Source organism: Epinephelus moara, chromosome 8, assembly GCF_006386435.1.
Source record: "Epinephelus moara isolate mb chromosome 8, YSFRI_EMoa_1.0, whole genome shotgun sequence".
Lineage (NCBI taxonomy): Eukaryota > Metazoa > Chordata > Actinopteri > Perciformes > Serranidae > Epinephelus > Epinephelus moara.
The window spans coordinates 7,385,270-7,413,031 of NC_065513.1; the positions used below are offsets into that span (position 1 = coordinate 7,385,270).

A 27,762-nucleotide genomic window follows, 5' to 3' on the forward strand; every position below is an offset into this window, starting at 1 on the left:
TAAAAAGTAAATATATAAACACACAAAGGGATTAATAAATAACGGACCATCTATAATGTAGTTTGTTTCAAATGAAGCTGGGAGCCTCTGCAGCTGTGGTGAGTAAAAGCCCCGCCGCTATTTGTTAATGTTATTACTTTATGTCCGACTGTGAGGAGGTACCATTGTTTGCTAGCTTGATGCTAATGACAGTAACGTTAACTCAGCGGGTTGACAAGGTGCCTCTGCTGTTTCACACCATCATTTCCCCCCTTTTACTCTGTGTGGTAACATCCCTAGAGGAAAGGTTAAAAATGCTGGGGTGTTGTTGTCATACAGTTGTCTACGGCAGCAGATCGTTCTGTGTTTCTACTGGTCAAAGTGACGGCTGTGATGGAAGAATTGGATCTCAGTGAAGGGCAAGTGGTCCATAACTTTAATTTTGGAGACAAAAAATGTAGGCTTAGCACCCTGTGGTCCATTGCCCAATAGGAAATGCAGAATACTCAAAAGTGCTTGAGTTAGGGGCGTCGGTGCCTTAGTGGTAGAGCAGACGCCCCATGTACAAGGCTGTTGCCGCAGCAGCAAGGGTTCGAGTCCAGCCTGTGGCCCTTTGCTGCATGTCATCCCCTCTCTCTCTCCCCCTTTCACACTTAACTGTCTTGTCCATTAAAGGCAAAAAATGCCCAAAAAAAATCTTTAAAAAAAAAAAAAGTGCTTGAGTTACTTTACTCAGGGAGTAACGCAGTAAAGTAATTGGTTACTTTTTAAAAAAGTAACGCAGTAACGTACTATGATTACTTTTAAAGTAACCCTTACCCAACACTGCTCATGATGGGGAAAAGTAGCTATAGAGAAGAAAAAAAAACTGCTTTGTGTACCAGGCTGTAAACATGTTTATTTCTGCTGACTAGCTTAGGGAGCCAGCCTCAAGTGGCTGTTCAAAGAACTGCAGTTTTTGGCACTTCCGTGTTGGCTTCATTTATCAGCCCTGGAGGCTGCTGCTTGGTAGCTAATAAAAGTAGATAATAACTTAGGTTAGACTTGTGTTACTTAGTACTAAATTGCATTAACAGGCAGAACCACTTCTTCACCTTCTATACTTAAAGTATTGAATGAATTGAATTTTATGAATAAAGTTGAAAAAAAATCCTCCTCTGTCAAATTAGATGATTCAAAGTGGGTGTAACCACTTTGTGCAAGTCAAAAAGGTTTATTCTAATTAAATACTATGGGCATGTAAATGCACATCTTACTGAATCGCTATATTCAGTGTCCATGCAAACAGTTCAGTTTGACTCTAATCCAGGGGTCACGTTAACCGGATATTCTCGGTCATTGACCGTTTTTTTACAGCAATGACTGGAAAATCTGAAGGCCGTCGGTCATTTTGACCAGTTGCAATTACCACCCCTGCCCACATGGCAGCGGAGTGCACAGTCAGTGGCTGCCATTTTCACACTGCAGAGAAAAAGTAATTCATCTGCTTCATGTAGCGTTATTGAGCCCTGGACACATGTAGTGCCGCGGAAGTCCTGCGAGTGTACTCGCAGGCGCTTGACTGTCCACACAGGCAGCGCATCTCTCCTGCGCTCTCCACGCCAGTTAAACATGACTTCACTCGTCTGTTCCCGTCAGTACTCGTTTTTTCACTTCAACAGGTCATTTTAAACATGGGTAAGTCCATATTTTAATAATTTTTTATAACGTAATAAGTTAATTACAATTTGTCATTGCATATCCATGTATTGAGCGTGTTGGATAAACACTGAATGAATATGGCATATTGTTCTGACCATTTTATTTATGTAGTTATGTCTGTAGGCTCGGTGACACAAAATTAAAATTGTAATGAAGTGATTAGGGTATTGAAAAATGTGTTCCGTTATGCACTGTTGTGTTATTTTAAATTATAAACACGGTATTTTCTCCTCATGTTCCTCAGTGCGTGCTGTTATTTTATTTTGAAAATTGGCCGGATTCTCTCGTCTTTTCTGTGTCCGACTTCCTGTTTGGTACGATCCGCTCTATCCAGCTTGACAGAAGCGCTCGCGGCTCGCGTGAAAAATAGACTAGACGCCGAACTGAAGTGCTGCCTCCGCGGCCTGTGTGGACAGTCAGATAGGTTAACATGGGCACCGATTGAAAACTGCCTCCGCTGCTGGGCGCTGCGCTTCGGTTCCGCATCCGGTGTGTCCATGTCCTTATTAATGCACACATTATAACTTGCTTGTTGGATTTATTAAAAACGAACGAATGAAAACTAAATATCTTTGAATATCTTAAAGGAAAATTAAAATGACCGGTAAAAATAGATTATGATCGGATTTTTATGACCCTGTCGGTCAAAATGACCAGCGACGAAAAAGTCTAGCGCAACGTCTGCTCTAATCATATTGATTTCAGCTAGACTGAAGAAATATTATCCATGTTACCGCAGCTATTGATTGTGCCAATAATTAGTTGAGGCAATTATTCCACACTCGGGTGTTGTGGAGAATCTCAGGTACGTCAGTTTTCTCTTGCAAGAAGCTTTTACAGGAGAGCTAGTCTGGAGTATTCTCTGTCACCACCAAATTGAGTGCTGCGGCACAGAGTGCACAGTCCCTTAATGGGAAGGAGAAGAGGTGATTAGACTGGTCATGATTGAAGCCAGGGCCATCACACCTCCTGCTCCAGCACTGTTTTCAAACTGCATCACAGGAGCACATTGCTTCTGCCTCAGAATGACCAAAACCATCTGATCCATACACTCACACTGCATCTCTGACCATGTGCCACCAATTACTATTCACGGAATGCTTTTAGGAAAATTCTCTTTGCAAATTGCCCTGTATAAGTAGACATATAGTGTGTCATTTAGGGGGATAGGACAAGGACAGTAACGACAATGTAATATAATATAATATTTTTATAGAGGATTTTTGTTTTGACATTCAAAAAACTACTAGTTCTGGCACTGAGATGACCTTCAAACTATTTCATAATGTGGACAATACTTCTCATATTGTAATGTACGGTGTATCAAGTTGTTTATACGTATAGAGTCCACCTTATGCACATTGCTTTGTGCCACAAAACATTATATTGGAAGAGTTAGTTCAGTCACCTATACCTTTTGTCCCACTGACCCCATTTAAAAATAAAAATAGACGATATGAATACCATAAGCTCAAAAAAGAAAAAAAATACTATGCATACAAAGAATAAAGGAAACACAAACTCAACAGTGTAATCCACCACCGTTCAGCTCATAATGATTATACATAAAAAAGACTTGATGGAGGATAAAGCAACACATAATGTAGATTAATTAAAGCATTAACGAGACATTATGAAAGAAATGTAATAATCTTTTTTCCTGGTCACCCCTGGTCAAAATTTTGTTTACTGTGAATAGTTGAGTAAGTAGAATTTGAACTGAAAAGCATAGAAAGGCAAGATGTTAAAGATGAAACATGCTTTCCAACATTTTAAGCAAGATCAAGGTACTACTACATTTTAATTTGTAAACTTTTAGAGTGAAACAAAGGAAAGGAGCACCATGCAAAGGTCTGAACACCCCAAGACATTTGAGCTCTCAGACAACTTTTAACATGGTCTCAGACCCTAATTAACTTGTTAGGACTATGGCTTGTTCACAGTCATCATTAGGAAAGGCCAGGTGATGCAAATATCAAAGCTTTTTAAGTATAGTGACTTCTGAAACCTTGCCCCAACAATCAACAGCCATGGGCTCCTCTAAACAGCTGCCTAGCACTCTGAAAACTAAAATAACTGATGCTCACAATGCATCAAGAAGTGTTTTCAGGTAGCTTTTTCTTCAGTTTAGAATGTAATTAAGAAACAGGAACTGTGGAGGCCAAGTTGAGGTCTGGAAGACTCTCTGAGAGAGCTGCCTCTAGAATTGTTAGAAAGAGCAGTGCATGCAGAACTGCCCAAGAATCTCACAGAGCTAGAAGCCATTAGCAGAAAGAATGGGCGAAAATCCCCCTTGGAAGAATTGAAAGACTCTTAGCTGGTTAGAAGCTGTGACATTTGCCATAAGGGGGCACTACTAAGTACTGACAATGCAGACTGCCCAAACTTCAGGTTCAAACTGTAAATTAAAAAGTAATATTGCTTAAAATATTGAAGAAATGTGTCATCTTAAATTTTTTGCCTTTTGGAGATCAGTTCATCTTCTACTTACTTCACTACTCACAGTAAATGAAATTTTGTCAATGGGTGCCCAAACATTTGCATGCAACTGTAAAATGAAATAAAAGCATCTGACTGTAGCACCTCCTGCCTCTCATAAACTATAAGCGTTTGTTGTTGTTTGAACACACATCAGCCATTGTGCTGGCAGATCAGGAAAATGTTTATATGCGTTGTTTCTAATAGGTGGAATGTCTGACTAACAATGTCGGCCTGCTAATAGCAATATATCCACCCACAACACCCACTCCTGCAACAGCTCATTCACTCTGCTGCCTTCTGGCAAGCAATACGGAAGTATCCACTGTTGTTACACTAGACTACAGAGCAGCTTCTGTCCTCAAGCTGTGAGACTCCTTTTGTTTCTTGTGTAACAAAAAGAGACTAAACTTGCATTTCATTGAGCAAACAAATTAATTAATACACAAATTAATGAACCTGGAACATAACAGGAGTGTTGATTTGGAAAACTCTCATGGGCTTCTCTATGGCCATAGGAAAATAAAAAGAATAAAATAAAATAAGTTTAAATAAAATAAAATAAAATAAAACACTGCATGAATAGCAACATACTCAACCATGATTTATTCAATTGTTCTTAATTTGATTACTGTGTGACTATGTTAATTCAAAGCTGCCCTAATCAGTTTTCTGCCACGTGGGAGCAGCACAGCAAGCTGAAAACACAACATTTGACATATTTTAACCCTAGAAAGTTTGCAAACATATTCCTGTTTACACCTCCAGTAAACATGGAGCAACCACTGGTCAACATTAGCATTCGTTTGGAGCTGTTTTTCTGTTCTCCTTATCAATGCAAATCATTCTCTTCACTCTCCCATTCACTGTCCTGTCTTGTTTGGTTTCCACCAAGTTGATTAAAATAGAGTTTGTGGGCCAGAAAACCAAATTAATGACCTACAAAAGGCTAAAAAGCTCTGCAGAGCTGAGGGGAATAGCAGAGTTCATAATAATTTGGGTTTGTCCATTTTACGTGAAGTCTTTGCATTTTAGAAGTTGGGAGCAGACAATTTCTGATATTATTGGTAGACAATTTACTTATTTGATTTTAGCTCATTAACTCAAAAATGAGTGCTATTAAATCAATTGATTGTGTTATCTTGGCAACAGTACTTGTTTTACCTCCCTAAGTACCATCCAGAGGACAAAGGAAATATGTTAAATTATGTATTTCTAAGGGCACACATTCATATTTTGAGAGTTTTTTTCCCCACTTAATAGGCTCTGTGGCAAGGAAAACAAATAACAGCTCACTTTTGTCCACATGAAATTAAAATCACCTAAAAGGCTACAGGGGTTTGACAGCCATTTTCAGTCAAAGTGAGCCTCCCATAATACACAACCATTTGATGCAATGATAAAATAGAAATATTACTGATTGAAATTATTCTCAATTTGTCATTTGTCGCATTTAATTCAAACCACTCTTTCACAAAATGAGGCTTTAATTAAATCTCAACTTCCAAAGCCACTGTTGGAGATTTTTTTGAGCTATCACAAATTGATACAGATGAGAATCTAACAAATTTGAAATGATAGATTCACACAAAAAGGCTCTTTATAAATAGGAGGACTCGCGGGGTAACTTAGCTCTGTAATTGTCACACAAGCAAGCAGTTCCAGTAGACATGATTCATAAAACAGACAGCTTGTCACAGCTGGTGTGTGGGGCAACAGGGATTGGACCAAAATGCCGACAGAGGAGGCACAGAATGAATCAGTGCTTTATTGGAGAAACAAGAGAATGGATGGGCTTAAGAATCTCCATGGATGCGAAGCATGTGGGTGATTGGGTGATGCAGTTTTACCACTCATTTTGAATGTTATGACTCTATTAAAAAGGCATTAGTAGTGGTTATCAGCATCATAGATCTAGGTTCGAATCAATCAGCAGTGTTTGGGGCTGAAAAATGAAGCCAACGCCTAAATGTGAAAACTACAATTCCTAGAATGGCCACTTGAGGCTGGCTGAAAAAGCAAGTCCATCCCTGTAGACCCCCAGGTTAACATGTTTATAGCCTCGTAGAAAAGACTTTGGTCTCTATAGCTAATTTCAACATTCATGACAATAGGGGTAAATTTTTGTTTACATTTCATTAAAGCTCAAAGTTACAGTACATGCATTTAATGACAGGCTGTCTACTAGGCGTCACCACAGTGCATGACTTAGATCCATCCCTTGCTCCTTCACAGCTCCACCCTCTTGACCAAATATGGTCACCTTTGGCTCCAAAAAAACACAAGATGGTGACATGTGAAATACCAAACTTGAGACTTCAAAATGGGAGTCCATAAACCAATGGGTGACATTACGGTAGCTATATTGATTATTTTTGTACTATGTTTACATGGTTCCTGCTACACTGACTGGCACAACAATGCTATGGTTAAGTTTAGGCACAAAAACCACTTGATTATGGTTAACAGTGATGACAAAGACATGGCTTAAATCGCCATAAAAAATATTGGCAGTGTGCATTTATGCAAACCACGTATACCTTACAGGTTCACAATGTCCTGATTTCAACCTTCGTTCAAAATATTTGGGGAGTTTATAATCTTTAGACATATGTTTAGAGTGTGACAAACCTCAAAACCATTGTTGACAATTTTTTTAAGTGTCTGTGGTGGCCATCTTTGACTTTCAAAATGGCGACCACCCATAACCTGTTTTTAGCTGGATCCCTCATGATAAATCAAATTGGTGTTGAGTAGGGCTGTACCCAAATATTCGGATATTCTAATTTTCGTTTCTATGGGTAGGTATTTGTTTGGTATTCGATATTCGTTTTTTATTTACTTTTTTTTTTTTTTTTTTACATTTTTTTTTGGTGCTAAATGTAGTCTTTTTGTTGCTGGTAAATGTAGGTTATCAATAAAAATCAAAACTTTTAAATTGCATTGTTAAAAATGTGAAAATACAGTATCCTACCAACTGAGCTTATGCACACGGCACGCTTGAGCGCATCCGTCTGAGGCTGTGGATCAATGCCAAGTTTTACCACTTTATCACTATTCCCTCTAACTTGTAGCTGTTTTTTCGTTATCTTTTGAATTTAATATGAATTATGGAACCGTTTTTGTCAACGTTTGTTTCCCCCGTTTTGTACAATAAATTATTGTTTAAAGTTTCAACAAGTTTCTTTTGGAGTGCGTGACACAAGTGTGTTTTGAAAACGACCGCGGACTGTCACCTGCTCAACGCATCAGTACCTTCGGATGCCATGACAGTAATAGCCAATAATGTCAAAATATCATTTACAGACCGATTTAACAGACGATCACTGCTGCCCGACCCGCAGGTCCATTTGCGGGTCCCGCGGGTTACGGGTCGACCCGCGCATCACTACTCAGCTCAGTCTATAAAGGCTGTACACAACAGTAAGGCTATAGACATTATATTCTATTCAGGCCGGCAGAACCAGCAGCGCATCGGCTCTACAGTGCACGGCACTGCTGATTAACCATTTTATTGCAGCACAGAGTGTCTGCCAGCAACCAATTACTTGCAGAGGCTTCCTACAACTTGTTTCAACGGTTCCGATTTAATCAGAAGACAAATTAAAGAGGATGACTAGCCAATGTGAAAATCAAAAGAAAGCATAGAATAATGTACTGAAGGAGACTGTTGTGCCATCACATTTTTTTGTGGTTTGAGAGCAAAGATCCGGTCGCCGCTGTGCAAAACTCCACAATACAATTAGGTCCGAAAAAACCCCGGAAACCAACAGCAAAAATAACCTGAGTGGTCAGTGTTAAGCACTGGTTGACATACCTAGCTAATGTTAAACACAATAAGTTATTTAGCAGGGGTCAGTTGAGAACTCACTTAATAGTTAAGACATAGGCATGGACAGACAGCGTCATTCAGCCACGTGACATTTTATCTATTGACCTGACAGAGCAGAAAACTGTGGCAAGAGAAGGGGAGGAGGTGTGTGCTTAATGCTAAATAAGGACTCGTGTGACAATATGAATGTGAGGTGTTGTCCTGTTCCTGCTCGCCCTGCACCACAAGGATCTGGATCACTGCCATAAGCCATTCAGAGGTGGCTGGAGAGTAGTGCTGCCTGTGTATGGGAGGATTGACTATGCATCTGTCTTGTTGAGGTTGAGATATGTAAACATACTTCAATGCATCCCCCACTGATGCAAGAGATGGAGCCAATCAGAGGATAGAGCACGTTCCAGGACACCTCCGTCAATGTCATCAATGAATTCACTAAGTCTGTGGCGGATTTCATTTAAAAAACAACAGAACCAACTGTACCCAAAACTACAGTTAAATCATTCCACAACCAGAAACCATGGATTAACAGAACCACCCGGGATGCCATAAACACACGCACTGATCGCACAAAGCGCAAATGATGTTGAGGAAGTTGACACCTTAATGATCTGCCTTGCTGTATCAACAGCAACAACAACAACAAAAAACTCTGCATATGCTCAACTTGCTTTCTTCTCCTCTGACACAGATATCCTGATTTTGGCATTAGCTAACTAGGACATTCTGGGATATTGTAGGTCCAGAAAAGACAAAAGTATTATCTGCACTCTGTGCATTCTCTGTTGCTGACAATACTGGAAGGTCTGCAAGAATTGGTATAAGCTCACACTACACAACTTTCAAAGTCTGGCGATCGCTGCATTGTTCACACTACACAACTTGCTGTCTTGTAACTGCAAGTCTTGAAGTCATTATGGTTTCCACACTAACTGACCAGAAAAAAGGGGTCACACACTAAAAGATCCTCTACCAAGAGGAATCCCAGATGAATAGGCCTATGTCTTGTGATGCACGTTTCAACTCCCTGGTGCTTACAAGTATCACCGGTTAACAACTTACAGAAACATTACAGGTATGCAATAGTGGGCATCTCTCCCCACCATTTCCCCCAGCTCATTTTGAAATTTAGTGAACGTTGTTTGTTACTTATTTTGCTGCTCATGTTTATCTGCTAGCTTAATGTCTGATATCAACCCAGTCAGAGATCATGTCAGTTGTTGCCAGATCTCACAAGAGTGTGTTGCCAAGTCAGACTTTTATGTCAGTATGTTTAGAAGGGTTAGGGCTTGTGAAAAATGGGTCCAGTACTTACTTTAGTGACCATGAGGTAATCTGTACTCACGTTCACTTTTTCCACTGCAAGGAATAGACTCCGCCGCTAGTCTCTCAGAGGGGCATGGCAGTGGTGAAACTCACTTGACACAGATACAGAAGGGAAAATCTTGAGTGAGCCATCTGGATTTATCAATGGTCTCTGCTCTCTCTCTCTTTCCCTCTCAAGCACACAAACACACTTTTGACAGCACCACAGGGCTCAGTCCTTGTCTGCATTGCACTGGTGAGTTTTCACCTCACATCTTTGAACAGTCTTTAAATCACATATCGACATAATAGTCTTTCAAATCACATATCAAAAACTTTGTCTCCAAGCTGAAGGTTAAATTGGGCTTCTTTTTTAGAAATAAATCTAACTTCTCCCTTCAAGCACAGAGACACTTGATATTTTTTACACTTTGATTTTTTTTTTTTTTTTTTATTACCTCTGCTGGATTATGGTGATTTGCTTCTCACGAATGCCCCTGACCAGTGTCCAAAGAGGTTAGACACTCTGTACCATTGTGTTTTGCGCTTTATTACTGGTTGTGACAATCGCATACACCACTGTACTCCATAAGCCAGTGCTAAATGGCCATCTTTGCATGTCCGCAGGCTCTTGTGTTGGTTGGTTTGCATATATAATTCCATTCTTGACCTGGTTCCATCTTTTCTTTCTATATACATGTGCAGAAACCAAAATCAATATGACCTTCGTTCTCATAATATTCTTCAAATGCTGGTTCCAAGGGTGAGAACAGAACACGGCAAAAAAGCTTTTAAATATGCTGCCCCTTTGACCTGAAATAATTTAAAGTAGGATCTGAAATTGGCAGAGCTGATCACTGTGGGGGAAGTCAATTTTAAAGGATCGGGAAATTAGCTCTTATAGTCAATGTGACTGTTCCTAATTAATTTTAAAATTGTACTCACATCATATTTGTTCTTGTCCTGGACCTTGTATTTCATGTTAAATGCATACTATGGTTTGCCCCTGTATGTCAAGAGACTCACAATGCACTGAACTTTGCTTTTGCAGTAAACATTGTGTGAATGATGTGGACTCAAGATCTTAAAACCAGTGTTAAGATGACAGTGATACTGAGGGTAAAGAATGAAATTTTGAGTTTACAGAGAATCACTTAAACTAGAATTACCACCTTGTGGCTGTATGCCTCCGCACACCAGTCAAGTTTCAGTTACAGTTTCCATCCATATGAAAACATGGATGCTTCACACACAGAAGATTTATATAATCAGCACAGTTTCAAGATTAGAGTCACCAATTCAGTATCTGACCAAATGTCTCCCCTTCTGTCCCTGTGATTTATGGCATTGAATAATGTCCAGAAAGTCTTTTTGCAGAGCATTATGATGTCACAGTAAAGTTGACCTTTGACACTTGGGATATAAAATGTCATCACTTCATCATTTTATCCTATCAGACATTTGTGTGAAATGTTAGCATAGGGATTCTTGAGTTACAGCCAAACACGTGAGGTCACAGTGGCCTTGACCTTTGACCCTCCACCACCAAATTCAATTAATTCATATCCAAGTAATTGTTCTTAGTTTATGTGAATAAATAAAATGTATGTTTATCCACCCAAAATAAACACCTGCACAGCTTGGAACCTGACATTTAAAAAAGGTGTTTTAATCATCCTCCCTTTTTAAAATCCAAAATGGCCACCATAAGGAGTTTGAAATTGACATTAGTTTTCAAATTCCTTGTGTTCTACCGATTCCAAAATTGTATAGTTTATCAACTCCCCAAGAATTTTGAACAAAAATACATAAGGAACTCGACTAAAACCTCTGTTTGGGGCCAGAATGGGGGCCTCAATGTCCCACTAACCTGTGTTGTTTATTAGTCTGCAGCTTGGAAGCCATCCCCCATCCACCATCCCATCCACCTCTAGATGATAAAGTCAGCTCATATGCATGTCGCCACATAATAACAAACACAGCCATAGGTGATAACGGCATTTTGCGCCAGCTAGTCAGTGTGGCAGGGGCGCTCTAACCTATATCTACGACTCTGATAACCAACACTATTATATAAGGTGATAATATTAAAACTGGGTGACCAGGCAGTGGGGAAAGGAGAAAAGGTCCGAGGACATCTGGTGGATGTAAGGCAACGGGAGGGGAGGGAGGGGCCTGGGGAATGGAGAATGTGGCTGAAGAGGAGGCACAGAGGACTGGCTGTGACACAGCTGTCGTACTGTAGAGCAACATATATCTGGCACATTAACTGACAGAGACTTTTATGCTCTTCAAACAAGAAGCCAACAAATCGTAGCTCCCTACTGTATACAGCAGGGCATTCTGCTTCTGTAGTAATAACCATTTCTCAGGCCTCTGCTCAGAAACCACTCCTCACCCTTTAATTAGCACTCCTCCAGGTCACCCAAGCTCATCTGAATATATGCAAATATAAGCAATTTTCTGAAGTATCTTCTTGCTCCCCTGCTGTACCAACATTTAAAACATCAGGAATAAATCAGCTCCTGAGCTTTTGGATGGATAACCCATCAGCGGAGCCCCATTCAAATCTGCAGAGCTGGGCAGAACTGCAGTCAGGGGCACGAGCATTGGCTGTGTGAAGCTGCTTATGCTGCAGTTTTAGCTATAGAGCTGCTATAAGATGTTTGGATGAATCCTAAGGTGGCAGCGGGAACATCGATTTCCAGTTCCTTCTTCCCTTTTATCCAGAAAACTGTCCAGCCATGAAGCAATTCCACCCTTGTTAGAGTAACACTGGTCTGCCTCAGTGGAACATTGATCCAGTGAGAAGAGTGGACTCAAGGATAGTGTCTAATTGTTTAGGAAATTACCATGACAACCTGTAAAATCTAATGAATGTCTGTTGGATGGATCCAGGTCATGGGTGGAGCTCTGCGTGAACAATGTCTTATTTATATAAGTAAACCTATCAGGTTCTGTATGCCACATTCAGGGCATTAATAAAGAGGAAAGCCATTATTTGCTACATAAAAAGACAATGAAGAAATGGCATCCTGAGCAGAGAATAGAGTCACACTCCCTCTGTGTGTGCTGTAATCCGAGCTTCTCTGTTTTTCGTTTTGGAGCCAGGCCTCCTGCACGTGCATGTTAGTGCATATTAGCGCCTCTGCACTGCACTCATATGGCAAATACCACTGATAACAGTATCTCTACCCACGGTGGTAGGATGGCATTGTCATAGAAGTGTAATGCCCACACTATGCTACAAACGCCAGCAGTGCATCAAGGCGCTGGGCGTCTATACTGCGCTGAGCACTGCATACTTTCCGGGGTTTTTTTTGTGTGTTTGTTTGTTTTTTCTTAGCTCCAAGAGTTGATATTCTGTATCACAGTGACCAGATGCAACCAAATAACTTAAGCTGAAACAAAGTTCCAATGCGCTCTCAAGCACTCCCAGTTTCGGCTGGTTAAAAAAATGCTTTGGTGGACATTGTCCTTAGCTTTGTTAACACTGTTGCTGCTTTTTGCACTGTTAGCAACTCTGTGTTTGCTTGTGGTGTCAGGGGTGAGAGTCATGTGCAGGCAATCCTGGCCCAGACTCTCAATGTTGCATATTGCACCTTTAAAGGGGACCTATTGTGGGGGTTTTTCAAATTTTGTGTATTATAGGCTATATAGTGTTACACTACATGATGTTGAATATTAAATGTGACCAAAGTTTCAAATAATGACATTAAAGTATGCAGAAGTAATCCCTGTGAACAGGTATGATATCATAGTGTGCTGGATTTCTTTACATGGTCATCTGCTTGGCATGCTACGGCAAGTGTTTTCATTATGTAGCTTACACTGTTAAATGAAGCTACATACTAATGTCAGGATAACATGTACTCTGGTTGCCAATGCTGTACATTTCTCCCTGATTTCGAATCATATTCCTGCTAGAACATGTTTGGTTGCGTTTAGAAGGTTTTATGGGTGATTTTTTAGAAAGCACCGCTATTCTCTGTTACAGTTATTCCCCAGCTGAGGTAGGCTACACTGCTAATGTACATGTAGCTACATGCTAATTTCAGGGTAGAAAGTGCTAGTATTCTCTGTTACAGTCATTTTTTGGATACAATGACGGTGCAGAGATTCCAAGATGCAGATGATCCTGGAGGGGTGAGCAATCAGAGCAGACTGGGCTTTTCAAGAGGAGGGCTAGACACGTACTAAAGGGGGTGAATTCAGGTATTACAGCACACAAGGTATGAGGAAAAGTGTTTTTGGAGAAACCTAAAATACAGGTATACACAAGAGCCTCAAAATGAGCATAGTAGGTCCTCTTCAAGACCTAGTTCCACTGCCATTATGTTTTACCCACTAGCTTCCTCAAAACTGTGCTGAGCAGCCCGGTAAAACAACTTACTCTTATAGTTAATGTCTCCCTCCAATCTGGCACTTTTCCAAGTGCTTTGAAAACTGCAGTTATTAGCCTGTCCTAAAGAAGTGCAGTCTTGATGCCACTGTACTTAACGACTATTGGCCTATTTAAAACTTACAGTTTTTAAGTTACAGAAAAAGCAACGTGGCAACTTTTTTTAAGCTAAACAACTGCTTTGATATTTTTCAGTCAGGTTTTCAGCCCCATCACAGCACTGGGACTGCACTCATAAAGATAATGAATGACATTTGCCTTTCTGCTATTGACACAGTGGACCATTCCTTTTTGTTACAAAGACCAGAAAACTGTGTTATACACTGGAACTTTTCTTAAATAGTTCAAGTGATGACAGAAAGTACTTTGTCTCGATGCGTAACTAATAGTCAGAGTAGATGGTTGTAACATGTGCGGTCTCACAGGGATCTATTTTGGGACCCCTCTTGTTTAATCTCTACACGCTTCTATAAGGCCAAATCATACAAAGTAATAAAGTAGCCTACCATAATTATGCAGATGACACGCAAGTATACATATATCGCTTTCACCAGGTGATTATGGGTCTATAGAATGTCTATGCCACTGTATTGAGCAAATCAATGATTGGATACATCAAAATTTTCTCCAACTTAATAGAGATAAGGCCGGCATACAAAGACAGAGTGTTAGCTCTCATCTTGAGGCACTCTGTCTACTTACTAAGAGTCACGCAATAAACCTTGGTGTTATCCTGGACTCAGATTTAAATTTCCACAGCTACATCAAATCTGTAAAGTCATCTGCCTACTACCATCTAAAAAATAGTGCTAGAGTCAGAGGTATAATGTCAAAGCAAGACCTTGCAAGGCTCACCCATGCCTTTTATTTCCAGTAGGTTAGATTACTGCAATGTTCTGTCTATAGGCCTTCAACTTCACAGAACCATTCAGAGCATGCCAAGCCAGAAGCAGCTGATTCTTCTGGGGGACTTTAATGCCAGAGTGGGCGCTGACTCTGGATCGTGGCCGACTGGCTGTCTTGGGCAATTCGGGGTCGGTAGCCTAAACGAAAATGGTCAGCAGCACCTGCTCGAGTTATGCACTAAAAAACAACATGTGCATTACTAACACCTTCTTCCGGACAAAACCGCAGCACAAGGTCTCCTGGCGACATCCACACTCCAAGCATTGGCACCAGCTAGATCTTATCATCACCAGACAGAGCCACCTCAAAAATGTGCTACTCACACGGTCCTTCCAGAGCGCCGACTGTGATACTGACCATTCCTTGGTATGATGCAGCATCCCATTGAAACCCAAGAAGATTCCCCATGCCCAGCCACCAGGGAGGGTGCGTATAAATGTCAACAATACAAAGCACCCTGAGAAAGCGGAAGAGTTCAAAAAGGCACTGGAAAAGGCCCTCACCACCAAGCAGCCAGAAGGTAATGCTCAGCAAAGACGGATCTACTTGAGGGACACATTGCACAGCATAGCACCGCAGGTGTTCGGAAAGAAGAAATGCCTGTCTCAGGACTGGTTTGAGACCCACTCAGGCAAACTCAGTCCTGTGATGGAAGAAAAGCGTGCTGCTTTGCTCCAATACAAACTATGCCCCGCCCAGTCCTCACTGCAAGCTTAACAGAGAGCAAGGAGCATAGCCCAGAAAACAGCTAGGCACTGTGCAAATGCTTACTTTCTGCAGATCTGCGAGAACATTCAAGCAGCAGCTGACGCAGGCAACATCCGCAGGGTCTACGATGGCATAAAGACAGCTATCGGTCCTACGCTGCAGAAAACCACACCCTTTAAGTCTCTAACAGGAGAGATCATCAGAGACAAGGGGAAGCAAATGGAGAGATGGGTGTAACACTATTCAGATCTTTACTCCAGGGAGAGCACCATCTCTGATTCTACAATGGAGGCAATCGACAGCCTGCCGATCATGGAAGAGCTAGATGAAATGCCATCCCTGGAGGAACTACGCAAAGCCATCGATCGTCTACCTTCTAGAAAGGCTCCAGGCCTAAATAGAATCCCGCCTGAAGAACGATGCATGCATCCTCAGCATTCTGCTGTATGGGAGTGAGTCTTGGATTACATACTCAAGGCAAGAAAGACGTCTCCATGCATTTCACATGCGTAACCTACAATGCATCCTTAACATCCGATTGCTAGCTCATGTGATGAATGAGAAAGTCCTCAAACAGGCTCAGTCCAACCTCTATACCATGTTGCACCAGCGGCATCTTAGATGGCGTGGCCATGTCCACCGCATAGCAGACGGGAGGATCCCCAAGGACCTGCTTTATGGAGAGCTTGCCACTGGCACCAGGCCAGCGAGCCGCCCCCACCTGCGATTCAAAGATGTTCGCAAGCAGGACATGAAGTCCATGGGCATAAGAGGAGACAACTGGGAGGACAGTGCCAATGACCATGCCAGCTGGAGACAGGAGGTTTGGAAAGGAATCCAGAAGAGTGAAACTGTGCTGAGTCAAGCAGCAACAGAAAAAAGAGCATGGTGAAAAGCACCCAAATCAGCAGGCAACAGTGTATTCAAGTGTAATCACTGCCAGAGAGTCTGCCATTCGAGGGTGGGACTTATTAGCCATACGAAGCACTGCTCCCTTAGCACCACCTGATCCAATTCAAATGCGCATGTGCCATGGTCTCTCGAGACTGAAGGCCGCTACTACTACTAGGCCTTTCAAAACAAGCTGTTTGACAACTTCAGCTCATTTAGAATGCTGCTGCTAGGGTCCTGACAAAAACTAGGAAATATGGCCACATTACTCCAGTTGTAAAAACCTTACACTGGCTACCTGTCATTCAGAGAACTGATTTCAAAATCTTGCTGCTTGTGTATAAATTACTCTATGGCTCAGCGCCTGAATATATCTAGGGCTGTAGTCAACCAAAGAAAATCTTGGTCGACTAGTCGCACATAATCTTCAACTAATCGATTAGTCGTGGGAAGAAAAAAAATCTGCACGTTATTTTTACTTCTGCGGTGTTGTGTCTGTGTCACTCTGCAGTTACACCTCCAAAACACTAGTCAGCAGTGGAGGACTGTGTTAAGTGCTGTAAAGTTTAGCTCAAATCAAACTTTATTTATATAGTTGATTCAAAACNCATTGTATAAACTAGCCTAGCGTCTAGCAATCTTTTCCTCTTCTCATATAAAACCAGGGACAACAGCAACATGTAACAAAGGTAACGGCACATAGTTTGGCTCCATTACAGCTCACAACATTCACCGACAAAACAACTGTCTTATACTAAACACGTTTTCCAAGCAAAGACAACATGCTAACGTTATTAGCGCCAGCCTATGGTATTTTACATTGTATACATTAGGGACGAGCAGAGATTTCCTCTGCTCATATGAAGCCAGGATAAATCCCGAAGTATAAATCCCTAAAGGATAAATCACACACAAGACTTAAAATGCTATTTTAGTGGAGGCTTTACTGTTTTCACAATTTATTGTTTCTTATATGTGAGTAAGTAAATACAAGCTTTGTTTCCACTGAGGGAAATGGTTTCAGCTTACAGAAACAGACAGGAGGTCTGCGTCACCGTGACACTGAGTGTGATGGTGGGCGAGTTCAACTTTCTGTCGGGGGTGTTTTTAAAACACCCCCATTTTCACAGGTAACTTAGCCTGTCCCCCCGCTGTAGGAAATAAAGGATTAATCCTTGAAAGCTGTTGATGTAGCAATTTTCTCCTTATGAAAGTAACACAGCGATTATTCGACTAATGAGAATTTGGTCGGACGAGAGCATAGCGACCAAATAATCGACTAGTCGACCAGGAGACTACAGCCCTAAATATTTCTCTGAAATGCTTGTGACATACGAACCTTCTAGGACAAACGAGAACATCTGGAGCTGGACCACTGACCGTTCCAAGAGTTAGAACAAAACATGGTGAAGCAGCAATTGAATAACCTCCCAGATGATGTTAGACAAGCCCTGACTCTGAACACTTTTAAGTCAAAGCTAAAAACATTCCTTTTTTACACTGCCTATTCCACTCTGTAATGAAAATTATTTTAAACTCAATTTTAAATTATCTTTCTATCTTTGCACCACTTGTCTGCACTTTTGCTATTTTTAATGGTGTTTTTTTTTGAAATTGTAAATCATTTAGTAACAAAGTTGATCGTTTATATCTTTTTTTCTCTTTACTCTTTTATTGTAAATCTGTTTCCTTTATTATGTTTTATATTTTATTCCTCTGCAAAGCACTCTGAATTGCCCTGGTGTATGAAATATGCTCTACAAATAAAGCTGCCTTGCCTTGCCTTGACTGTTGCCCTGTAGAGACCCAATTCATTAAAACACACTTGTAAAAGGGGGAGTCATCACAAACAGGACTCTTGATTTATAGTGGTCCTTAACGAGACTTTGGAAACTAAGCTATAAGAAGCTGCTGATAATACAAACAACAATGTTGCTTTCCAAAATGCTATATAGCTATTTTAGACTTTATTGTTTCATATTTCTTAAACAGAAAATGCAATGCAATAATACAACCATTTTCTGAAAAAATAAATAAATAAATGGTCCAGGCAGTCAAGTCAGTGGCTACACTAACATGGCACTGCATTCCCTGCAACATATTTCAAAGGCACCTTTTCAATCATGGCGATGTGCTCCAGCCATCAGTGCTCTACTCACTCTTGCTTCTGTTCATGTGGTATTTTAAAGACCCACATCCACTCTGGCATCCTCCTTGTGGCTCTGAATCTACATTTGCTTATTTGTGATTATTATTGTCACTCCCTGCTTCCTACTGGGCTGAGCTCTGTGTTCTTTAGTGGAAAGTCTTGAGGTCAGAGTGAGTTTCAGAACAGAGATTGATGGTATTGTTAAGCAAACAATACTTAAACATTGCTGCAATTATGTCATATTTATGAGTAGGAGTTGACTATACGGTTTGTTTTACTTTCCTGCTGTATTGTAAGCAGGCTTAGTTTTAGCAAGCTTTTTATTTCTAAAAAAGAGATCAGTATGTAATGGTGAATAGTGATTTATGGTAAAAGCATGGTCGCGGGTGTATTTTTCAGATGAGTCAGCGTGAGTAAACCTTCTCTCGGGGAGCAGCCAGAGTCACAGGCCTGTGGTGGGATGAGTCTCTCTTCTAAAATGTCACAGCACCAAAGGTCATGATGACTGTCCTCCGAGAACAATATTCCAGTCCTGAACTGAATGCTGTCAGACATGAGCTGAGGGGTCGATTACAAAAACTATCATCCTGAAAAATAAATTATTTTGAATATGACAGATGCAATTTCAAAAACCTGCAGCAGTATCTTTGCTTTCAGAGTTTTCTCTGAAAATACTTCCTTTAAAAGTCTGCACCGCACTTATCTGTCTATTCTTCAGATCTTTTTATTCATTTTCGACTGTACAATGCATCACATCTACAGCCGCTGCCTCCTATACTGGACCTTTTCTTCTCTTGCACCAACACCACACACATTGTTCTTACCGTCCTCTCCTCCATGCCATGTCCTTGCCACTGGTTGGCCTCCTGGCTGTCAGGTGGCGGGGAGACACTCCGTCCCTGAGGGTCCACCCAACTGTACACATGGTTGGTGATGTAGCCTCCAGGGATCCGACCCATGGAACACACTGAAATGGACAGCTTCTTGCATCCCTTAAGCACCTGCATCATGAGAGGATGGGGAGGTTATGAAAGTGCTGCATTTGGTAGACCTCATGACCCCACACAACAATGCTTTTAAGGCCAAATAAACATGACAAATACATATGGCATTTGTGGCAGAGAATCTTGGCCTTGTACACAAGGGTATCATAGTCCAGACACCAGAGGAATATATGGCATTGTACATGTCTGCAAACGACGAGTACTTTACATTTGTAAGTTTCATAAGTATCATATCAACGATTCTAAAGTGATGTATGAACTGACTTTGTGATTTTGATGCTGTGTCAGCTATGCAAGATGTCTGCCAAGCTGCAGACCACTGTTCAAGACCAACAAACAACAAAACTGATGTATTTCAGCAAGTCATTGCTGTATTTAATGCAGCTTTTTAGGCACCAAACATTAGCTTTTTTCAGACCCATTACTGTTGTTCTAGCAGGTTTTTAGCCCCACAAACGTGGGTGCTTTATAGCGTCCCATGGCTCTTTTTCCAGCAGCTTTTTTAACCCCCAGACATGTTTCTTCTAAGAAAAACGTGTCTGTTTTTTCTGCAGTTTTCAGCCCACAAATGTGGGTGTTCTTTGGGGACTGGTCGCTGTTTTTACTGCAGCTTTTAGCCTCTCCAAATTGATGTTTTTTAACAACCCGGAGCTCTTTTTCCAGCAGCTTTTAAGTTAACCACAGTGCTGTTTAAATGTAAAGTTTCAATGTATCCGCTAAATAATAACTTGCAAATGTAATATATCTGTGTTCTGCAAAAACTCCCAAAGCCAGCATTTTATCTGACGATTGGGTTGCTTTACTGCTGTCTACCCCTGTCAGCTTTGCTATTTTAACCACTGATGCTCCCTTGCTTTGTGCATCTGCTGTCACATCATTTAGTTGTTTTATGAGAGAGGGGCAGAATTAGCGGAGGCTTTGAGGCCACAGAGCTGACTATCACTGTGAGTCACACAGGCGCCTGCTGAAACACAGCAAGGACCACCAGAAAACAAAGAGAACGAAGGCCAGAGTCAGATTTTATATGGATGAGATTCCTCTCCTACATTAAAAAAAAAGTGAAAAAATATTCATAAATGTATAACTAAACAATTGTGTGATTACAGACGAGCGGACACGTTAATAACTGTTATAGTGCAGTCTTAAATCACTTACTGTTATGATGTTTGCTTAAGCTGTGTTACTGCGTTAAGTTTTGTCTGCTCATTTCAAGTGAAACCCAGACAGAATGTTGTGTTTGTGTCCCACAGTTTCAGAGGCTCTCTTTTTCCCTTTTGTTTTAAATCTGTCTTATCCAATAGAGACACATTTTTCACACGTTTCATTGTCTCCCACGTTTCCAAACAATGTGGCTCAAAAACAAAGGGTCTGAAGGCTGTATCTTTGCACTATTTTTAGTCAGTGTGATGTTTATCTGAAAACAACTGCTCAGATTCCTGCCTATCAGCATCACCGTGAACACATTTGGCAGTTTCTGAGACATGAAAGCTGCTTACTTTTTGCATTTTTCTCTCAGTTTCTTTCACTGTATCTTGTGTTACCTTGTATTCATGTTTTGGGCTCTTTTCTGACTCTCTGGTCCATGGGAGCAAGCAATAAGTGGGACTTGCTGGGGACACTACAACACAACTTCAGTATTTAAATCTGGCTCAAGAGGCAGCTGGAGCAGGGGTCAGATGGTTCTGCTGCGCAATGGTCCCTGCAGACATCAGGGCAATGTGCCACCGTTTTTAGATTTTCTTTCTTATTTTCCGCAACTGCCGTTGGGGTTTCACTGTCCCAGAAACCAAGACAATAATCTTGGATTACTCACATAGTCCTGGCTAGATTTAAATGGTGTTGGATGCAGCTGTCATTTAGTGTTTTATGTGATTTATGAAGTCTGTCTAATCGTGATTTTTCTCTTGGCAAGGATGCCAGAATTGTGCATCACCACTTGCCTGATCACTGACCCATTGGTGATCCTAGAATCTGGGTAGGCCCTGGCAAAGAAGCTCCCCCTCACGCCTCACGACGTTCCGACAGAAAGTGGAGCATGTATGATTTTCTTTTGTCGTTCACAACTGCTCCCGTCACAGCCGCCACTTTGACCAATATAAACACATAGCGATAAGCTGCCATAGACGACTGTATGACAACAACACCCCAGGGTGTTTGATATTTTCTCTAGGAACGTCACCACACAGAGTAAAAAGGGGAAAATGATGGCGTGAAACAGCAGAGGCACTTTATTAACCTGCTGAGTAACGTTAACTTACTGCCATTAGCATCAAGCTAGCAAACAATGTTACTTTTTCATAATGGAGACGGACATAAAGTAATAACATTAACAAATAGTGGCGGGGCTTTTACTCACCACAACTGCAGAGGCTACCAGCTTCATTTGAAACAGACTACATTATAAACAGGCCGTTATTATTTCTCTGTATCTTTATATTTTTACTTTTTATCCGCTCCCGTTTGCCTTGATGAAGTTAATATATCGAGCCAGCGTTCCAAACTCAACGCTTCCGGTGTCTGTTTCAAATTAAAAGCCCCTTTTAACTTCGGTTACAGAATCCCATAATTTTCTAAATAGGCTTTTATTGTGAAACATTTGTAGGAACTTGGTTGTGGAGGATTCAGTGACTTTTATGTGCGTATGGTATTTCAAATGTAGCTCCTGCCATCTGCTGGCACTTTTTTACATTACCATAATAACATTTCAGTTGGCACATGAATAGACACTGACTGAAATAATAGTAAAAGTAATAGAGATAGGACAAGAATAACGATTAGTGTGGACCTTCGTGTAGTGTGTCATATCTGTCGGCCAAGTCATGGCACGATTTTATGACTCCACAATCGCCTGATGTGACATAGTGACTTTTGGAACAGACAGAAGTGTAGTGTGATCCAGGCATACAAGTGTAAAGTTCTGTTAGGTCAAGATAAAAGCGTTTAATTATTCTGTCGTATTTCTTCATTTAGTTTTACCAAGTAGCACCTATACTGAGTGTTAATTTTCGTTGACGAAAACTATGATAAAAAAAAAAAATCGTCAACAACTTTGAAAACGAGATGATGACAAGCCAAAAGTAGATCTTGATAATAAAAACTAAGACGAAATCCATGTTTCATTTCTGAAACAAATTGCAACATTACTTCAGTCACTGTCATAATCATTAGGCTACTCCTCCTTTAGTACTCTTGGCAGCTCACCCTTCTGATAAAGGACTCAGGTTTGACCCCAATCATTTGCTCTGCTAAAGTGTCCTTGAGCAAAACACAGTCCCCACTGGCCCAAGGTCTGCTGTTCTGTAGCTGGACATGACCTTTGGCCTCCGTGTGGATGAATTCCCTCAGGAATCAATAAAGAATTATACTATTAATGTACCTCTATTTTTTCTTTCTCCTGTCCACCGCAACTTATCTAATTACAGTGGCCTGTCCTCTTCTGTGCTCGCCTCCCTCCCAACGATTTGGTGCTGTGGGGTTTATGGATGGCTGTCCCTGCAGGGTTGATGGATGATCAGTGTGTGTCTCAGCACTGCAATGTGTCATTCCAGCAGTGCTGCGGCCATAATTCAGCGCTTACTGAGCTTCTTTATCACTGTCAAAAGTTGCAGACGCACCCAAGGACTAGTGTGCTCAGTCAATGGGTCGAGATGCTCCACCACACACTGGATGTGATGGTGTCCCCACTTGTGATCACCATCACATCCAAACACACTGGCTGGATTTTTAACTCTGTGTACTTTTGACAAGAGGCTGTACAGCATGTGAGCCTTGTGTCTGTCCATACAGATGTAGCTGAGAGTACCTGAGCATCAAAGCCCCCAAAGCTGTACAGATGATGAATGGTTGATGGTGAGTGAGGTGAGATTTCCACCTAAATTCAATCAGTCAGCCTCACCTCCTGTCACCAACAAACAAGTGTGGAGCAGTCTGAAGGCAGACAGGAGGCCCTCACCTGCAGTCCTCAGAGTTATTTTCAGCAAAACCAGCTCATCCTCTTCCTCCCTTTCCTCCTTAGTTGCTTCCAGACTTTTCTATGTAGCCATTCTTATAGCAGTGTTTCTCTGTGCTTTTTATGGACCACATTTAACATCACATCGGAGAACTTTGATTTGATTAAAGAACTCTCCTTCATCGGCTCACCCATCTGTCTCTGGTCAACAATGTCTCCACAATTCACCAGCTGTTAATTACAGTAGTCATATGAGTGGTCTGACTTACTGATGTAGACTGTGGCTTTAAGCCTGACATTGGGTGGATGATTTCGGCTGTGGCATTCTCTGTTCCACTATGCATTAGCATTTCCAAATCCCATTCGCTACTAGAAACAACAACAACCTCCGAGCTAACAACTGTCACACTAAAAATATCACATTTTTATGAAGATTTGGATTCGGCAATAAGGCATGTCTGCTTTGTTGTTTTCATGAATGGTTGTAATAATCTACAGCAAATAACATGTGAATGCACCTCAGAAAAACCCAGACTCTCTTTGTCTCACTGAACTCCTGTGTCCAATGTTGATCTGATTTCCGACACAGCCAGTCACATCTTTTAACTTTGAGAGCAGCATGTGACAGTGACATCGACTTCCCAAACGCATCAATCTGTTCCACTTCACACGAGCTTCTGTAATTTGTGATCGTCGTAAGAATGCTAGAGCCACATACAGCCAGCTAATCGTCTTCAGTTTTAATGGGTCCGGTGAGCTCTTCCATAGCTTAAGTATACAGTGGCATGCAAACGTTTGGGGGCAAAGGTATGTTTGGAGAAAAAAGGCTGCAGAATTAACTGTCAAACTGTTAAACACAGAGTTGGATCCATCATGCTTTGGGCTTGTGTTGCAGCCAGTGACACAGGGAACATTTCACAGGCAGAGGGAGGAAAGGATTCAGTTAAATTCCAGTAAGTAAACATCACAGCATCTGTAAAAAAGCTGAGGATGAAGAGAGGATGACATCTACAACAGGACAATGACCCTAAACACACCTCAAAATCCACAATGCACTACCTCAAGAGGAGCAAGCTGAAGGTTTGCCATGGCCCTCACAGTCCCCTGACCTAAACATCATTAAAAATCTGTGGATGCACCTCAAAAGAGCAGTGCATGCAACACGGCCCAAGAATCTCACAGAGCTAGAAGCCTTTTGCAGCAAGGATGGGTGAAAATCCCCCAAACAAGAATTGAAAGACTCTTAGCTGGTTACAAAAAGCATTGAGAAGCCCTGAAACGTGCCAGAGGGGGGCGCTACTAAGCACTGACCATGCAGGGTGCCAGACTTTTGCTTCAGGCCCTTTTTTGTTATTTTGAAACTGTAAAAAATTGAAATAAAAAATAATCTTGCTTAAAATATTGAAGAAATGTTTCATCTTTAACTTGATGCATTTCAGAAATCAGGTCATCTTTTACTTGCATAGCTATTCACAGTAAATTAAATTTTGACCAGGGGTGCCCAAACTTCTGCAAGCAACTGTATAGTCAGGCTTCACCTCCAGGGATCTGATTATCAAATCATGATTGTCATTTTATCAGTAAAAGTTGAATCACACAGTGACATACAACTGTTGTTTTTGTGGTGTTTTCTCCTGCAGGGCTATTATAATGACAGTGCTTGCTTCCCCACATGCAAATATAACACCAAAACAAGTTCATCCCCCACACTATTTTGCAGAAGCACCATCGCTGCATCCTGGGCTTAGTGCCAGCAAACCTGGTTGTGATTGGTTTAAAGAAACAAAAACAAATCAGAGCTTTTTCCCCCTATAGCAGAGGGATAATCAGTGATTGCAGACCTAGCTCCAGGCTGTGGAGACAGGTCTGGATATGCAAAACCATCATATAAGTGACTGCAGGAAAACAATGTCTGATTGCTGGTGTCGTCTGTAATGTAAATGTAAATATGGGTTTGTTGGTGTGCTGACAGTGTGCCTGCTACTCAGCATATTGGAACATGCTTAAAATCGCAATAATATTGTATTGTGACCTCAGTATCGTGATCTTATCATATCATGGTGCCTCTGGTGATTCCAAACCCCTAGTTCTGTCATAGTTCAACCATGGAAGAGGTGGCTGGCAAAGTGTGTAATCAGCTTATCATTTGAAGCAGCACTTTATCCACTCAAAAATAAAGCCTTGTGGCTGCACTTATCAATATTTTTGCATAAGCAATGGCTCTGTGTAATGTGTCATTACACAGTGTAATGACTATGTGTAATGTGAAGGATGTTGCGGCGTTGTTTTCGTTCAGTTTCATCGCTCTCATCAACCTTTCTTCCCGCAGCAGCAGCAGTTTTCAGTGAAAAAACTCTGATAAACACACTGTACAACTAAGCTCAAGGTTCAATTACTGTCATTCTACAATGCAGGGTTGCACAACAAAATGCAAGCTGCAGTTCATTTATGCTACACAAGAAAAGAAAAACAAACAAGAACACAACTATGTTTTGTGTTGGAGTACAGAGGGTGAGTTGAGGAGTCTCACAGCCTGAGGAAAGAAGCTGCTCTGTAGTCTGGTGGTACAGCAGAGGATACTTGTGTATTACTTGCCCGATAGCAGCAGCAGGGTGAACAGGCCGTTGCTGGGGTGGGTATTGTGTTTTTAATATTCTTTGGGCTCAGCACAGGCACCTCAATTCACCGGTATCACTGATGCTCAGTCGATAGGTACCTGGGCCGAGCACAAACCATGTTAACTGGTTGTTTCCAGACAGGATGCTTTCTATTGCTCCTCAGTAAAAGCTGACAAGAAGTGGCATGAGAATTTTATCACCATATGTTTCCTTAAAGGTATACTATACAGAATTTTCCTAAAAACAATGTATAGACTCACAAAATAATCCCTCTCAATCATTCATAACCCATTAGATGTGTGTAATTGTGTATTTATCTGCAGAAACTCTTCCCTCTGTCTATATTTTCTTAATTTATTCTTATTTTGCTGTGCTCAGGATGTTCCTGGGCGCAGCACACAGGTCAGATTGGCTTTATCAACATGCATCCAAGAGGAAGCTACGAACACAGCGCCAATAAAAATGCAAATATAGCAAATCTGGAGGTTGGCTTTCATTTTCACTTTGACTGTTTATAAGCAGTGGCCTACAATTCCTGCTTAGTATAACTTAGTATTCTCTGTGATGTGATTCAGCTGTTCACTCACTCCACTTTTTTCAAGCTTTTTGCTTTTAATTGAAAGGACAATAGTGAGTGTGAAAGGGGGCGAGAGAGGAGGGGATGACATGCAGCAAAGGGCTGCAGGCTGAAATCCAACCCACGGCTGCTGCGGCAAGGACACTGCCTTTGTACATGAATTGCCTGCTCCACCCTCTGAGCTATTGGGTGCCCCGCAAGGGGGCAATTGTGTCCAAAATCCAACAGCTTTACTATGACACATCTGCCAAAATTCATTTGAATTTCAATTTTTAAAATACTTTCACAGCAAAAGTTGATTTATGCAATTAATTTAGTTGAATTAATTCCAGAGCAATGACATTATAACACATTAATAAATTCCTTTTATTTATTTATCAGTGTCTCCCTCTAATTGCATACAATGATATAGAATGATTCATTTGTTGTAGATTTCATGTTAGGTTCTGACTGAATGTAGCTTGCTATAATTCAGCAGGTTATGCTGTAAATTATATTGGTGTATGGTGTTTCAAAATATTGTTCCATGTGTTCCTTTTTAACTTTGGATACCTGCCCCTCTAAAAGTCTCTGCATGGCCGTGGTTGCATGTACTACATATAATGTGATTTTTAATTATTGCTTCAATCAGAGCTCTTGCTTCGTCAACTAAAATATAAAATCAAATGTCCTCTGTGTCCTTCAGTTTGCCAGTTAGCTAATGTGCTTTTAAAAATGTATGGTGCTTTTGCTCTGGCTATAAGATTTATGCCATGCAGAAATTAGACTAATTATGCCTCTAGAGCAACTTTGCTTCCAAAAAACATTTGTTAACTAAAACAAATGGAGAAACGAAGCTGCCATGTTGATGGTGCAATAATGTGACAGCAGCTGATACAGAGCAGAAAATAAACTGGGACAGACACCTTAACACAGCTATTTAAGCAGCAGTATTTTAACAGCTCCATCATTTGTGTCCTCGTCAGGTGTGAGGCTACGCACTGTTCATTAACCCCACTCCAGCTACAGTAACCTGCCCTGCACTGTCCCCTGCACAGACATGATGAATTGGCTTGCTTCATTGTTGGCTGAGCCCAAGGCTGAAATTTGTGCAGGCTCTGACAGGGCATAATTCACCCTGCCAGCCTTTTCAATAACACTAGCTGTATATCAACGCAGACTCCCTGAAAACAGGTTTCACTTCAGTTTGTCTGAGCAAGCTGGGCCCAGTCTTGTAAACCAATAGCGAAGGAGATGCAGTCTAATCAACAGAAAGGATTTGGTCTA

The 27,762-nt window shown here is 41.1% G+C and overlaps 1 protein-coding gene across 2 annotated transcripts in view; it reads right to left on the reverse strand.

Annotated features, from left to right (window-relative positions):
* LOC126394514 (whirlin-like) overlaps nt 1-27,762 on the reverse strand; it is a 139,729-nt gene that overhangs the window by 64,893 nt on the left and 47,074 nt on the right. For both annotated transcript variants that reach the window (XM_050051357.1, XM_050051356.1), the window contains exon 2: nt 19,173-19,349. In XM_050051357.1, coding sequence (XP_049907314.1) covers nt 19,173-19,349 — 177 coding nt within the window. The remainder of the gene's footprint in view (nt 1-19,172; nt 19,350-27,762) is intronic.